This window comes from Culex quinquefasciatus, chromosome 3 (genome assembly GCF_015732765.1).
Source record: "Culex quinquefasciatus strain JHB chromosome 3, VPISU_Cqui_1.0_pri_paternal, whole genome shotgun sequence".
In the NCBI taxonomy this organism is placed as follows: domain Eukaryota; kingdom Metazoa; phylum Arthropoda; class Insecta; order Diptera; family Culicidae; genus Culex; species Culex quinquefasciatus.
Window position 1 is genome coordinate 73,511,936 of NC_051863.1, and position 17,769 is coordinate 73,529,704.

General features: G+C 38.0%; 1 protein-coding gene across 9 annotated transcripts in view; it reads right to left on the minus strand.

Moving 5' to 3' along the window:
• The window catches only part of LOC6048354 (zwei Ig domain protein zig-8), a 628,146-nt gene that overhangs the window by 264,377 nt on the left and 346,000 nt on the right, over nt 1-17,769 (minus strand). For all 9 annotated transcript variants that reach the window (XM_038258615.1, XM_038258620.1, XM_038258616.1 and 6 more), the window contains exon 3: nt 15,787-17,121. In XM_038258615.1, coding sequence (XP_038114543.1) covers nt 15,787-15,856 — 70 coding nt within the window. In that variant the 5' untranslated portion in view covers nt 15,857-17,121. The remainder of the gene's footprint in view (nt 1-15,786; nt 17,122-17,769) is intronic.

The following is a 17,769-nucleotide window of genomic DNA, read 5'->3' on the forward strand; positions in this document are numbered from 1 at the left end:
GATTTCCGCCGTCATCGGCAGCGAGATCATGGCGGGTTGTGTTCTGATGTTCTGATTCGCGGAAAACATGGCCCGAAATCACTGCTCTCTCTCTCTCTCTCTCAACACCGAGCAAAGGCAGTGGAAGGTACATTAAAACTAATTTTAAAATTTATTTCACAGCGGAAATGAAATGTATCCCACATTAAAATAAATATTTATGGACGATTTTTATGCCCGGCTGCCCCTAATGGAATGCGAAATATGTAAATTGCGGTTTTACAGCCTTCCTGCCTGGGAATGTTTCCCTCCCCCCCGAAAAAAAAACCTTTGATTTGAGTTGCGTGATGCGATCCGACCGACGGAACCACAACACGTGGAGTTCTGCCCTGCCCTGCGAAAACATTCGACCGCGTGGCGGGTGAAAGTTGCCGAAGCGTACCTGGAGGTCTGAGTTTCGGGAAAGAGGGGTGAGAGGGGGAAGGGATAACGGACGCAGAACGTAGGGATTTATGGGAAAGGATATATCTTCTTCAGGCTCTCGAACTTCCTGCCGCAGGTAATGGCGAGTCTCGTCTTCTACGTGGCGCGTGAGAGTTTGCTGCCAAAGGTTAAGATGGTCGATCGGAGATAGTGGGAGCACAGTTGATTTGTATATTTTTTTTTGTTTAAAAGTCGAAATTGAAAGTGACATAAAAATATATTCCCACACAAAACAAAAATAATAAGATAGTATAAATTATGCACTATCCTTCAAATTTTTGTGTTATGTCTTAAAATAAAAATATCTCATCTCATCTCTTTTTTAAATATATAAAATTACTTTGAAAACAACAAGTCAGTGGTTCTCAACCTTTTACGATCCATTCCCCCTTCCTTGGTACATTTTCAAGAATTTCATTCACTCACAGTTTTATTTTTTAATGAAAACAAAATATTAAATAAATAAAATATTGGTGTCTACCCGTAGTTGCTACTCTGTTATTCAACAGGACCTTCAAGAATTGCTCCGTGGACCACAGATGAAGAGTAGGAACCAATCATCGCCATTTCGCAACTTTCAACATATTTTGATAAAAAAAAACAAGATACTATCAGCAAACTTATAACTTTGAAAAAAAAAACAAAAACCTAATAAAAAAAATGCTATCTGTAAAACTGCTTAGCTTATTTTAAACGAATTGCTTATGTTTTTTTTATAAAATAAATACCAATGCTAACAAAAATCGATAAAAAAAAACAAACGAAAAATAAAAAAAAGTTTATGACTGCAACCATTCAAAAACTCGAGGAATGTCATAATATTTATAATATTTTTGAGAACTGCTTATTTTGAAAGAATTAAAAAAACACATGAACATTCTTTTAAAAAAATAAAAGTCACGAAAAAAAATGCTAATGTGAAAAAATGCGAAACAAGAAAGTATATAAAACTATCCATTTTTCAAAGGAATCATTATAATTATCATTATTAATTTTTTTCTGCACGATTTGACGGAAATTTCAATTTCTTCGATAAGCATTTTGAATTTTAGTTTTTTCAGCCATATTTTAAGTCACTATATAACATGAAATCCAAGTAAATAGAAACTTCTGTTGTTACATATCAAACCTTGGCAGCTTGTAAAAATGAGATTAACAATCACAGTCGATAAAAGTTAAAGTTTAAATATCAAAGATGTAACTTTCTGTTCAAAAATTATTGAAAGCATTAAAGTTTCATTTAAAGTACCTTTGGCAAGCTGTAAGGTTCGAGGTTCGATAATATTGTTATGGTCGATAGATTATCGTTATCGTTATCGTTTTTCTGATAATTATATCGGCGATAATTTTATCAACGATAACGGACGTTAACTTATATTCAATATATTCGTAATATTTACCAAAACAAACTAAATTATGTTGAATTTAAAAGCTCCCTCTGAGTATTTTTTTTATAATATGGTAAGTTTCAAAGTATAAATACAGAAAAAAAAATCACAAAAAATGTTTTTTTTAAGTACTAATAGCAATTTGGGTATCAAACGATTTGAATTCTGCATTTTTTTTTAATTTGTTAGAGTTTTTGAAATGAAATACTAAAATTTTCACAAAATACCGTATTTTCTCGAAAATTCTTAAATTTCTAGGATTTCTAATATGATTTTCAAGCGAATCGAAATTTTGCATGTATGTTAACTGTTTTAGAGTATAAAAAAATGAAAAAGTGAAAATGCATGCACAATTTCGAATCGTTTGATACTCTTATTGCAAATTATAAAAATGTAAGTATTTGCGAGAAAATACGGTATTTTGTGAAAATCTTATTTTTTCGTTCAAAAACTCTAAAACAGTTGAAATACATGCAACATTTTGAATCGTTTGATACCCATATTACGAGTTATTATTTTTTGAGTATTTTCGAGTAAATGCGGTATTTTGCCATAATTTGAACATTTCCAAGGGTTTCCAGAAGCGTTTATTACTTGCCAGTCTGCCAATTAATTACTCAAATTACTGGTCCAAAATGATTAATTACAAAAATTACTTAATTACTTTTCACCACGATAAAAAAACATTTAATTTAAATTTAAGTATTCATTTCTACGGTTCTAAATTTAATTATTTATAAATTTCTCATTCGATAGCTCTTTCAAAAATTATTATTTGAACATTTTTCGGGGAAATAGCACATTTTTTGGAAAAGCATAAAAAATTAATCAATTCTAATGTAGTTCTTGAAAAAAAACATATTTTATTAATTATTTAATAAAAATGAATAGATTTAGAATTAACAAAAAAAATCACTGAGGAAATATATCATGGCGTTGCTTTTTGTTGTTAATCAGCTTCGATAAACAACATGATACAAATAAATTTTAGGAGTGTTTTAGGAGAGAAATATGGTGAATAAGGCCTTCTACATATAGGACCAGTCTTTTTTTAATCTTTGTTATTCACTCTTATTTGAAATTAATAAAATACTGTTATAATAGATTATATGTAAATAGTTAATAGTTTCGTTGAAGAAGTACAATTTAAAAAAATCAATTACTTTAATTACTCAAAAATTACTTTAGTTACCAATTAATTACATTAAATTACTCTAATTGCAATGAATTACTAAGTAATTAAATAATTACGTAATTACCAGCTAAAAAACAAAGTAATTATTAATTACTTGCCAGTCTGAGGCCTTGCTGGAAACCCTTGAACATTTCATTCAAAAAACACTAAAAAAGAAAAAAACAATGTTTGATACCCGTATTACAAAATATATAAAAAAATAATACTTAAAAAAAAATATTTTGTCAAAATTTTAGTTTGTATGCCTGAAACTCACTACATAATCAAAAAATATATTTTAAGCGAATGCATTGAAAATTCAACATCATATTGATAGATTATGTCAATTTAAGAAATATTTTAAAAATGAGTTATCGGCCGTTATCGGTGATAAGATTATCGCCGATAGAATTACCGAAATGCTGATAACGATAACGATAGATTTTGGTTATCGTCCCGACGATAACCATAATCGTTTTCGTTAGACGATAATATTATCGACGATAATTCTATCGATTAACAACCTTGCATTTCATAGATTGTTTTTTTTTTAATCCTTCATCAACTATCGTCATCAGGGGTGACATTAGGTATGGGGGGGTGAGATTGGGTCTTACAAAAACGCTGAAATTTGTAAGAATCAATCTCACATATATTGTTTGTTTTTGGTCAACCACATCAAAACAAAAAAGTATTGTTTTATCCAAATCAAACAACATGTAACAAATTTGTCTTGAGAAAATCATTAATATTACTTGAATTTTCTTCGACAAATATTTCACTACAACTAAGATGTGAAAATATCTGTTACAAAATCAAATTTCATGAGAACTTTATGGGACAGTAAAAATATTCAAAATATTATGAAGTCAACATGGTTTTGGTTTAACAAGTAGTTTTAGATTTTTAGTTTCCAAAATACCTAAATATCGACAAAAGCTTTTTTTGCGAATTTAGAAAAAAATATTTATAATGGCCTTATTTTTTTTCAATTAGATATTCTTGACATTGATTTCTTAGTGAATGCTGTAACAATCAAACGTATGATTCAATTCAAGCTTTTCAATTGAAAAATAAATAAAATTGACATAAAAAATCTTTTTGAGGGTCTCGTGGCGTGGTGGTTAGCGCATTTGCGTAAAAGAGGTTTTGGTAGACTCACCATACACAGAAAAAAATATTCCTGTAAATTTACATTATTTATCATGTACCAAAAGGTATCATGATAATTGATGTATGTTTACATTAGGTTCATTGGAAATTTACATTAGATTCATTGGAAATTCACATAAGTTTTGAAAATTTATATTAGTAATGGAATTTACATTAGTTTTGGAATTTACATTAGTTCTTATCAACTAATTCTGATTGGCCAATGGGAATGAGAAGCTCGACTTGGATTGCAGTAGGAAAAGGGTGTGGCTTATGTTCTATTTTAAAATGGTTGAAGCGGGCAGCAAAAGGAAATTCTGATTTTAAAAAGTTGATTCACAGGTAGGGGACGCTTTCTCGTTGACGGCCAAGTGGAATAACGCTGGACTGGAATCGAACGGACGACGGTAGGATGTTCGGTGTTACTGCTACTACCCGCTGCCGACTGAGCCATCTTCGCATTTTATAAACGAGCGGCTAAAGCATCAACTTGCTCAGATCGAGGCTCAGGCAGATGGCCAGCGAAGTATGAGAGCGATAGAAAGAACCAAACACAACTATTTTTTGTTCGGGTAGTTTTGAAGTCAACGTTTGGCAGAAATACATTGGATATATGATTTACATTAAATAGGAATTTACAGGAAGCCGAGCGCGGGTAGAAATTTATCAGATTTGAGTTTCCATGCTCAACGTTTCCATTAGATTCATGATTTACATTAGATTTAGATTTACATTGGAAAAATTTCCATTATTTTTTGCTCATTACATCATATTTCAACATAACATTTAGTGAGTTTACGTAAGAAACAGCAATTACGTGCTGTGTAAATTTACATATTTTTTTCTGTGTACATATAACCTTTGGACGCCTAGAAATGAGCAGAAACTGGCAACAGAGACCACAAAAAGACCCGGGGGTCATTAAATTGGATTGCTTTTCTTTTGGCTTTATGGATAACGTATTTGTTCAACTTTGTTATTTTTAGCATTGATTTTAAGAAATTTTAAACTTTTGGGTTGGATTGAACTTTCTAGCACTTAAATAAGTGCTATAAAGTTATAGTTATATTATAGGTAAAGTTATAGTTCAGTATAGTTGCTCAACACTGTTGTTTTTGGTAATTGAGTAGACAATTTCACTACCACAGTAACCATACTGTTTTCAAAAACGGACTTGAAAAAATATGATTTTTGCAGGGATCAATCAATAAGTGCTCAACTGGAATAAATTTAGAAAACCGATGTACAAATCTTGTTTATCTGAAACAGCTGTCCCTATTCTCCCATGTGTCGCGTTTTCAAACTAAGAATTGTGTAACCTGATTCTATCTTTTCAATCCCACTGTGGCACAATGTACTTTTGTAGAATTCCACGGAAACTTTGGCCCCTCCACAACACGCAATAGATGTTAAAAACAGTGGGGTCGATTTGATCGCCGCGGATATGGCCCGGTGATTTCCGGGGTTCAGGCACAAAGCTGGCAGGGAAAAGTGGATGGAAAAAGCTTACACGTGGGAGCAAAAAAAAAAGTGGAACGAACGGTGTCGAGGGAGAGAAAAGAAAAAGCATGGAAAGCCGAGAACGTAATTAACGATTATTGCCTGCTGCCACAGCCCAGGTGCATCCTTCCATTTCCGTTTCGAGCGAATGTGAATTTTATCGTAAGGGAAGGTGTGCGCTCCTTCGAGGAATGGGAATTTGGTTCTTAAAGATGTACCAAATCCGAATCGTTGGGTTGGGAGATGGTGGGAGTAATGGGTGTGGCGGAACTTTACACTTTCCTGGAGGTTTATGTGATGGAACGTGAGTTTCGAGAAGGGATGGATGTGTGAATGTGCAGGGCCTGATTTTGGGAATTTTTCTGAGTTGCAGGTCGAAACATTGATCAAAAATAACAATAACCTTTAAATTTAATCAAGTAATGACTTCACACAGATATGCCTAGTGACGTTCAAATAATGTGCCTTCCATGCCAGAAACAAGATAATCAAGCCTTCAGACGAAACGGCTCTGTTTGATGTTGAACTGACCTTTATCTTCATCATAGTGCCAATGAAAGCTCTAGCTACGAACAAAGTCTACAATAATAGAACATCCATGCTTGCAACATCATAGACATTAACTGCAAACAGATGAAGCACAAAACCAGCCCCAGATTCACCCCTGCCTTCCGAGCCACACCGAGCAATATCAATCTCACAACTTTGCAAAGACAGATGGCGAAGGCCGTTTCATATATCTTTCATGGACGAACTCCAAAGCCGATGGAATCTACACTTTCGAAGCGTTCGAACCACCAGTCGTCGTCGGAACGGAGATAACATCTGGCCGCCAAGTCACGCCAGAAACTACGAACCGGGAAATTCCGGGCTGGGAAACCCCGACAACTTGCGCACGACCCTGGAAGTTGCTGATAGATTGTTTCTTTACAGTAAATTATGTTGCTCTCGTGTACTCTGTACCACCAGCAGCACGGCGATGAACGCGCCAGGAAGGAAGCGAAAGTGCGTTGCTTATCGATCGAGCTCGTCGAAGCTCAGCTCAGGCACAGAGGATAACGAGATGATTCATGCTGGAAGAACGCCTCTGCATCAATGTGTGCAGCACTGTGCGGAAAGTAGGGGTAAAGTTACATGGAAATGCATGTAATTTTTTGCACATAACCAAAAAAAAAAAAAATGCGGACACACTTGAATTTCCAACTAATAGTTTTAAAAAGTAGAGAAAGCTACACTTTTCCAACAGTGTACATTTTCCTCTCAGTCTTAAGAAGGATAAATGGTGAAAAGCCGTTTAGTGCGTTGGCTGGCTGTCTGAGTAGTGTCTCTCTCTCTATAGCATGCAGGATATATTCGGAGAGGAAAATATTTTGTTATCCGGGCTCAGATATTGCTGATCCAGCAGCCGGAGATGCCATGAATGATGGCGGCCGAAGAAAACTGCTCAAGCTCGATTTTGTATGTACAGAGGCACGCGCGATGGCGTACAAAGTGCAAACAAAGCAGACGAGGTTAGAGTTGTTGGTGCTCTCGAAAGAGCTGAGGGTCGTAAACTCAGACAGAGGATTAAGTGGTTGAAAAAGTTATAAACTTGTACATCGAATCAAATTTATTGAAGCGTTTCGCAACAAAATTTGTCGTTGAGATTGTATCAATTGCTTTTCGAGGCAATTGAAGGAAAATATTTTATTCTTCAAGTCCAAACATATTTTGTCTATCGTATCAGAAATAAAGTCAAATTTCTTTTATAATATGCCGAACGACGCTCCGATGTGATTTCGGTCTCATTAAATTTGCAACAACTCGCTTGCAAACAGCTGAACCACAGAGTTACTCTGTGGCTGGACTGCACGAATGGTGAGATCATCTCATCATTAACTTGCATTAGTGCTGCAATTAACTTGAGCTTACATCAGTTTGCAGCAAATCATCATTTTTTAAGCAATCTATGGACAAGTTGGGCAATATTTTGGTAATCCTTTGTTATTTATCAGTCCTTAGGAAATATTTGAAATATTATGCTGCTTTTTGAATTTTTTTAAAATTGACAGAAAACGAGAATTAATATTAAATGTAACTACAGAGTGAAAGATTATTAACAGTTACAAGGAAAACTGAAATGAATATTGGATACTAGCAGACTTGAACTCTGTTAAAGATGCACGAGTGAAATAATTATTTAAAATTGAAGCTGATCCAAAACACTTGATGACTTATTACCTTCAAAATTTAAAATTGCTTTGAAGAGAAGTTTACTTACTTTAACTATTCATGTATGGACCATAAAAGCTAAAAAAAAAGGCGATGTAGTGGAAACCTTCAGGCTCATCCGGATTTCGATAGATTTTGGCCTCTAGAACAATGTAGAGTAGTACGGGGCAAAGGTGCGCACCAGCCTTTTAAATAGTTAATTTCAACCTAAAAAGTATATATTTGGGTTTTCGACTTGTGTTAAGATCAATATTATATATTTACAAAAATAAAAAGAAAAAAAAATAAGTATGTGAAAGTTATTGAGAAAAGTCACTTATGGGCCAAAAAAGCAAAGGTATCCACTTTTGGGCCGTTTTCTTGGCCAATTTGATCTAATATTTGAAGTTTACAAAGTAAGGTTTAAAAAACTTCAGGTTCACGAAATCATTGAAACTGTTGGGTCGCGGACCCTATTATCGGCGATTATTTATTACCCCCCGTCGCACGGGGGGGTGAGTACGAAAGAGACGTCAGTGGTGGCAACTGACGTCTGCTTGACTTGTTATTGTTTTGAATGTTGATTGTAATTTGTGTGAAATAAATTCGTTCTGTTGCGTTTTGACACCCGTTGAGACTGGTCGTCTCATCGGGACCAAGAAAGTCGCCGTGTTTTATTTTATTGTACCGTCCTCCCAGTGGTGTCTTCGTCCGCCGTCGTAATATTCGTTTCGTTTCTTGTTCCGGACGTCCCCGCAGTAATGCACAACGTAGGGGACTGGACGATCGAGCCGAACATTGGTGCCGTGACCAGGATGCGGGGGCTGCGCCGGAACATTTGCTGTTTTGTTTGCTGTCGATGGTAACGCAAGATGGTTTCAGCGCCTCTGCAGCAGCTGTGATGTAAGGAGTGGAACTTGGTCGCGGAAGTTAGGTAGGACCTGACGGGGACTGGAGTGTTGATGGCGAAAGGTCACTGGCTGCTGGTTCCCGGTGTCGGACCTGAGGTAATCCGGCGTTCAAGGCTTGTGCTCGCGAGTCAAGTCTGGGGCCACAGAGCCTTTCCCGCGTACGGTCAAATCGGACCCAGGAATGAATTGACCGGAGACAAGGCCGGCAGCTTCCGGACACAAAGTGGCTGCCCATTCATCGCTGCTGAAGGTGGAAACCATCGAAGGATGCCTGTCGCGCAAAAGGAAGATGGCGGTAGCGAAGCAGAGGACATCATGGGGACCGGAGCAGCAACAGCGAGAAGTCGTGCGAAGAAGTAGAGGGTAAAATGTGCCATTTTAGGGGACCGGTATGTTGGGTCGCGGACCCTATTATTGGCGATTATTTATTACCCCCCGTCGCACGCGGGGGTGAGTACGAAAGAGACGTCAGTGGTGGCAACTGACGTCTGCTTGACTTGTTATTGTTTTGAATGTTGATTGTAATTTGTGTGAAATAAATTCGTTCTGTTGCGTTTTGACACCCGTTGAGACTGGTCGTCTCATCGGGACCAAGAAAGTCGCCGTGTTTTATTTTATTGTACCGTCCTCCCAGTGGTGTCTTCGTCCGCCGTCGTAATATTCGTTTCGTTTCTTGTTCCGGACGTCCCCGCAGTAATGCACAACGTAGGGGACTGGACGATCGGGCCGAACAGAAACTATTTAACTAGTGTTTAGCCTGCTAACCCTTAAAGAATTTTTGAAATTCCTCTTCTTCTTATTTTTTACCATCATTTTTCCTAAAAAGAAATTTCGGGGCAAAGTTGCGCATTAAAAAAATTCAAACGCATTGGATACATTTTATTTCTGTTAAAATTAATTCAAAATCACTAAAAAATTGTAATCCTGCCAAAATAGGACCAAAAATATAACTTTTGTGAAAATAGAAAGCTTTTTAACCATTAAAATTAAACTTTAGTTATATAAGTACACCATATTCTTGATTTACACAACGAAATGGGGGTGTTTAAATCGAGAATCGTTGAAAAAAAGAATGTCCATGACTTAAATTGAGAATATGACTTAAATTAAGAATATTTGGGATTTCGTAACTTTTTGGAGAATTTTCATAATGTATCAATTGTATTTTGTTAAGAAATGTTATTTAAACATTTAATCATGGTTTTGGAACAAATGCGATGTTCTAGTCCATCCGAAACTTCCGCAAATGTTGTGCAACAGGCTTACTAAAGAAACAAGTAGAAACTTCAAGATTTTGACAACGGATCCTACCCAGACTGCTTCAGTGAGTGTGGTAGGCTACAGATCCTTATTGTAACAACTTATTGGGATTATCTGGGTCATCCAAGAACTCTCTGGAGTTAAGATCTGTGGGTCTTCCGCCGTAACAAGCAAGAGGTCGACGATTTTTGACCCCGGAACATATCCGCATAGCTTCAGTGAGTATGGTAGACTAGTTTGCTGATGTGTTGAGATGTGTTTGGATGTTCTGGGACATCCAAGGACTCTCTGGAGTTAAGATCTGTGGGTCTACCGCCGTAACAAGCAAGAGGTCGACGATTTTTGACCCCGGAACATATCCGCATAGCTTCAGTGAGTATTGTAGACTAGTTTGCTGATGTATTGGGATGTTATGGGACATCCAAGGACTACCTGGAGTTAAGATCTGTTGGTCTATCACCGTAACAAGTCAGAGGTCGACGGTTTTTGACCCCGGAACATATCCGCATAGCTTCAGTGAGTATGGTAGACTAGTTTGCTGATGTGTTGGGATGTTTTAGGACATCCAAGGACTTCCTGGAGTTAAGATCTGTGGGTCAACCGACGAAAAACGCAAGAGGTCGACGTTTTTGACCTTGGAAAATATCTGCAGAGCTTCAGTTAGTTTGATAGACTTCTTTGCTGTTATGTGAACATCCCGTTCCAGAAAGTTCTTGTTACAGCCATAGACTCTCGTGTTATAACTCAATGGAGTTCTTGGAAGACCCAAGACAGTCCAATACATTAGAAAAGTAGTCAACCATACCAACTAAAGTTATGCGGGTTTGTCCCAAGGTCAAAAACCGTCGACTTCTAGCTTGTTACAGCGGTAGACCCACAGATCTTAACTCCAGGGAGTCCTTGGATGTCCCAGAACATTCCAACACATCATCAAACTAGTCTACAATACTCACTGAAGCTATGCGGATATGTTCTGGGGTCAAAAATCTTCGACCTCTTGCTTGTTACGGCGGTAGACCCACAGATCTTAACTCCAGGGAGTACTTGGATGTCCCAGAACATCCCAACACATCAACAAAGTAGTCTACCATACTCACTGAAGCTATGCGGATATATTCCGGGGTCAAAAATCGTCAACCTCTTATTTGTTACGGCGGTAGACCCACAGATCTTAACTCTATGAAGTCTTTGGATGACCCAGAACATCCAAACACATCCCAACACCCCAGCAAAGTAGTCTACCATACTCACTGAAGCTATGCGGATATGTTCCGGGGTCAAAAATCGTCGACCTCTTGCTTGTTACGGCGGTAGACCCACAGATCTTAACTCCAGAGAGTTCTTGGATGACCCAGATAATCCCAATAAGTTGTTACAATAAGGATCTGTAGCCTACCACACTCACTGAAGCAGTCTGGGTAGGATCCGTTGTCAAAATCTTGAAGTTTCTACTTGTTTCTTTAGTAAGCCTGTTGCACAACATTTGCGGAAGTTTCGGATGGACTAGTACATCCCAGGTGTTACAAAACAATGATAAAATGTTTTAATAACATTTCTTAACAAAATACAATTGATACACTTTGAAAATTCTCCGAAAAGTTACGAAATCCCAAATATTCTTGATTTAAGTCATATTCTCAATTTAAGTCATGGACATTCTATTTTTAAGTCATGACTTAAAAAAAGTTGCGTAAATCGAGAATCGTTTAAAAAAAGGTGACTTAAAAAAAATATGGTGTACTACATAGTTTAAATTAGTTACTATATAGCAATTCCGGCCCAAAACAGAAACTTTAAAGGTACTTTTTTCTCGACCCTCTCCGATTTCAATGAAACTTAGTAGACATATGTACGTTTATGTAAGCCATTTTTGTGTATATGAAGTCAGTTTCACTCGATAATGGCATTTGAGAAGAGCGTAAGTGTTTTGAATATTTTTTTATTTCGTAATTTGCATCTTTTCAAAAAGTTGTCAAAGACAAACTTGTAGGAAACTGGACGGGCTTTCCGAAAAAATATACTGAAAGAAAAAAACTTTTATAAGATTTTTTGATTCTAAAGTTTAAAAGTCAAAATTGAAGGTGAGCCCACAACTACTTTTTTCGTTCAAAAATTTTGAAACTGTTTTTTTTTTGTTTAAAAGTGCTCTAAACTTCAAAATTTTGAAAAACCGAATAAGGGAATCGATTTTCCACACAATTTTACATAAAAGTCTCCACATTGACCACTGCCCTAAGTCCAATCCTTGTGAAATGACAGCGGCTTTAAAAATAAAAATGTTGAAAAATGGTTTTTTGATGGTTTTTGAAAATTTCTATATAACAAACTTGATTTTTAAGTCTCGTGAATATTTTACCGGAAAGCTCGTCCAATTTCCGATAAGTTTGTCTTTGACCACATTTCAATTGGAAGAGCTCACAGATATAAGTTAATTACATTGCTCATAACTAAAAACAGATTTTTTCCTGTGTACTTCAGTGCATGGTAGTAACCTAGATTGTAAATTAGCTTAAATCATAAAAAATGAGATATTTTAAAAAGTGGTCAAAGACAAACTTATGGGAAATTTGACGAGCTTTCCGGAAAAAAATATTCACGAGACTGCAAATTCAAGTCTGTTATATAGAAGTTGTCGAAAACATCAGAGTTTAGAGTACTTAAAAAAACAGTTTCAGTAAATGATTCTTTAATGTTTAAAAATCGTGGGCTCACCTTTAAATTTGACTTTATAACTTAAAAATCAAAAAATCTCATAAAAGTCGCTTGTTTTTATTTCTTTCAGTGTATTTTTGCCCTCCTCACTGTGGTAAGGCTATAATCCTGATCTAAAAATGAACTTTTTATTAAAAAACTCGAAGACCCACCTTCATGTATAAATATCGACTCAGAATCGAAAACTGAACAAATGTCAACTTGGTATAGGGTCCCATACATCGATATTGAATTGCTTGAAGTTTCAATAACTAGTTCAAAAGTAATGTATAAAAATGTGTTTTCACATATATCCGAATCTCATTTATTCGCATGCAAACGATTTCCGGATCCATCACCTGACAAATCGTTGAGTACGTAATTGAGAGACCTTTCCAACGAGTCCACAATATTGAAGATCTGGCAACCCTGTATCGAGTTATGACCACTAAAGTGATATTTATATACATTTTTGAAGCCGGATCTCGATTAAATGTATGCAAACGATGTCCGAATCCACCATCCGACCCATCTTTGGTTAGGTAATCGAGAGACCTTTCCAACGAGTTCACAACATTGAAGATCTGGCAACCCTGTCTCGAGTTATGACTACTAAACGGTGCACATCAACCAAAGCTTTTGCACTTAGATTTTTGTTACAGACATTTTAGTATTTGAGCAATTTTATGTCAAATAGGGAATCCAGAGAGAAGATACTCTTTGGGGAATCGGTTGTACCGGACCATCTCCGATTTCAATAAAACTTTGTAAACATGTTATCCTACGTTTATGTAAGCCATTGTTGTGTAAATGGAGCCAGTTTTGCTCGATAATGATGTTTGAGAAGAGGTAAGTGTTTTACAAAATGTTGTGTTTCGTAATTTAAATATAACTGTATCTCGAAGCCGTTGCATCGTATCAAAAAGGTGTCAAAGACAAACTTGTAGAAAATTCGACAGGATTTCTAATCTAATCTAATCTAATCTAATCTAATCAGACCCTAGCGCAGCCAATCTTTCGAAGGGATCCTGGAGAGTGCCTTAGGTTAGATGACGCCTAGCACTCTTCTTGTCATTTATTAACATTTGTAGTGCGCCATTGCATCGGAATGCATTGAAACATCACAAGCGTTTAAGCGGCCAGGCCTACTGCGTAAAGCCGTATCGCAGAGATGATTCGTAATTGGGTTGAGTTTGAGCACTGAGTGTTCGAACAACAACACAATTCTGAATCGACAGGGGAGGAAGAAGCGTGGGGACACACCACCATACGCTCCAAGATTTTGGTTTTTATTTGTTGGGAGCACCATGCTAAGAAGGTTTGGTACTCCGGGACCCTCTGGGATGGGACATTGTATTTCCACGAATGCCCTGGACACTATATGCCGTGGTTATAGCGCCACAACTCGCTCTCTGTTACAGTATTCCTAATTCCAGTCTAAGCTTACCAAGTCGTCATGGCCTAGTGGTTAGCATTTTTGCTTACCAACCCGAAGGACGGGGGATCGAACCCCGCCTCGAGCGACTTTGATTTTTCGTTCATATTCATCATTTCAAATTCTGTTTACTTAACTTTCTCGTTGGGAGCAGATGGGAATCGAACCCAGAACCATTCGCTTACAAAGCGAACACCGTAACCAGTCAGCCACGGCCGCTCCTATAGAAAATTCGACAGGATTTCCGAAAAAAACTAACTTTATCCAACTATATGGTCGATTTTCAAAATTTTAGACGCGTTTCAAAAATATTTCGATCAGCGACGGGTTGCATGTTAGCGTGGATTTTCACGGACTTTTCGATGACCGACATCTAAAGCGGCTTTCGATGCTCGTGGCCAAATTTGGTCGAAAACTTATATTTTTCGATCAAGTTAAGTGGCAGTACGAACAATAAAAACAAATACTAATTGCCGGAAAGTCCCGAAAATGTGATTTTACGACTCTTGATTTTCGATGCACGAGCATCGTAAGATGACCGACATCGAAAGCATAGTCACTACCATGCTTTGCTAAAATGTCAGTGCATCGTAGTTCGATGCCTGTCCTTAGATCCGGTCACAGTTTTCAAACAGATAAGTGAGAACCGGTCATAAAAATGCATCATCCGATTTTCAACGTTCGCACTTTTTTTTGCATAACTTTTGAACTGCTTATCGGATCTTTGAGAAATTTAATAGCGCAGTATAGGGCACCAGACCGAATCGAATGCAACCTGTTTCAAATCGGAAGAGTCAGTGCCGAGAAAACTTGGCAAGAATGTTGAGCACAAAGGCGAATAATCACACACACACACACACACACACACACACACACACACACACACACACACACACACACACACACACATTTGTTCAGTTTTCGATTCTGAATCGATAGCTATACATGAAGGTGGGTCTACGAGTTTTCTGTGAAAAGCTCATTTTTAGGACAGGATTATAGCCTTACTTTGGAAAAAAAAGAGTTAGTAGCCGTTCTACAACTTATTTTAATCAGATGGAAGGAAAGCTAGATGTGACAGGTAGAGGATTTTCATTATTTATGAACAAAATTTGCTGACAAAATGGTTCAAAAAAGAGAGGGAACGGGTCAATTTTACTGATGAGCAAATTTTCAATTTGCAGGCAGTGAATTAGTTGGATGAAATTGATTTGTGTGTGTAACTTAATTACGTCTAATTAACTGTTATCAATGCAAAAATGTGTTGAATAGACTTAAAACAACAAGATAACTTCTGATGTTTACATAAACATTCCACATTTAAAAACAATTTTCCACCCCCTTTAAAAGTTGCTCATTCCTGCACTGAAGAGTAACTTCTTGATATAGCTCAAACGAGTAACTATCCAGCCCCAAGTAGTTCATCATCCCCGAGAGTTGTACGACACTACAGTTTGAACAAGTTACATCACAAAACCGCAACTTTCCCCTTTTCACTCCCTCACCGTTTTTCTCTCTCGACACGATAACGAGAGTGGTTTTGATGATAAAGGCCGATAAGAAAAACATCGTGTGTGTGTGTGTTTGTGTGTGTGACACTACTCAGGGTAGTTAGTACCTTACCTGTATCGCTCATGTCGAGTAAAACTGCCACCCACAAGATGCAGACGATGTACGTCTTCGTCATTGTCATTTTGGCTGCTGCTTCCAGTGTTGCCAGCTACACACTCACACACACTCACCCACCCACACAGAGTGTGTAGTGATGCTGAGCTGTTATGCTTCTTATCTGAAGGAACTTCTTATAAGCTTGTTGTTTTTTTTCTTTCTTTCTTCGGGATCCAGAGGGCGCACTCTTTCAGAAGTAGTTCGTGCAACCGTTATCGCTTCCTGTTTCCGGTGAAAAACACACTTTTACACTCTATGTATGGAATGCTGCATTGGCGGCACAGCTGCTTGACATCGGGGCTTCCGGTTAGAGGGAAAGTTTTTACCGTCCTGCCGGGGGATCCTTCAGTCTTCTTTTTGTGTTTGTTATCTTTGCTTCTTTTTTTTTTTGTTCGTGTGCGAGCTCCTTTTTTCTAGGTTAGGTTCTTGTTCTAGTTTCAATAGGATCCTACAACGCCGATGTAAAATAATATTGTTGCACACTACTGTTTAGAAAAAGCACACACAAACACACAGACACACTCTCACGTACAAGCTGGAAACTAGTTTTTCCTCTAGTTTAGTCGTTGCTCGAAGGAACTATGATAAGAGCATAACCGGTCAGCAGCTTGGGGACAGACGGGAGGACGGCGATGAAGATGAAAAATGAAAGGCAGATATTCTCCCACTACATCCAGGGTCGTCGGATGCTGAAGCCTTGGGTTCTTCTTTCCCCGGGTGTCAAGCTACACAATCGCTTATTTACACGTGCACTAGTTGGCAACGGAATCGAGTAAAGAAACAGCTATTTACTATGTACAAAAAACAACCCCCGACTCTATCCAGGACGAGCCAGCCCACGCGGAGCGAAAAGTTCCCTAGCACCACCCTATCGCACTTCCGGGCAAGCAGTTCCGGTCCCCGGCAATGAATTATGTAACGAACCGAAATCACTTTCGAATTAAGTCAACTTGACCACTGCCGACGCTGCCATTGTCCTTCTTGTCGACGAACTTTCCCGGCATCCGTCCTGCTCTACCGGCGGCCATCTTGTCCGCCATCCACCATCTTGTCCGTGCCAATAGTGTTCACCTCAAGTTCAGGCGCAGCTCACCCTTGAAAGTGTGCTCACTTTCGAGCGATTTTCACCCCAATCACTTGGTTCCTTCTCCCAATGTCCAGCGTAGGTCCCTGCGGGACGTCCGCACTGTGACCAGGCATTTCACGCCCACTGAATATTCAATAGATTGCAATCGCTGGAGCGAGCGAGCGCGCGCGCGACTAGACTTGGAGACTGGCGTCCGGGGCGATCTGGGAAAGAAAGAGAAGAAAAAAACACTGCCATCAGATAAGAATAATGACACCTTCTTTCAGCAGCAGCATGCACACACAGAGCCTCTCTATTTGGTGTTAAGATCTGCACAGCAGAACAAGAGAGAGAGAGAGAGAGAAGGTTAGACCGACTTGGGAGGGGGTTGAACCTGCTAAGCGGCGAGGGAAATTTGAGAAAATTAGTTTTCGTCGGTTTTCTCGGTTTGATGGTTTTCCTTCCTTTTTTTTTTGCTTTCCGTTTTTTTTTGCGTTGTCTAATGCAATTCAGTATGCAGGGAGTGGGGAAAAAGTGCTGGTGTGGAATAGAGTTTTAATTGGGTTTTATGTTTTGCGAGGGAAACTGTTTTCGCCTAGGAAAAAATGGAGGTATACGAGTAATATATTTGTTTGGAGCTACACCTAAAACACAACATGACATTTTTGAAGTTGATGTCAGTTAACGCTTGAGTTTCGTAAATATATGATAGATTTGGGCTCTCTGATCACGACGCAATAAAGGTATGAACAAGATTGTCCGTTCGGCCCAGACGCAAACGCAAAAATTTGCGCCTGTCATCATAGCCTGCCTGTCATCGAACATTGAACAAAGCAACCCCTGTAGAATGTTCGACTGACAGATCATGGAAA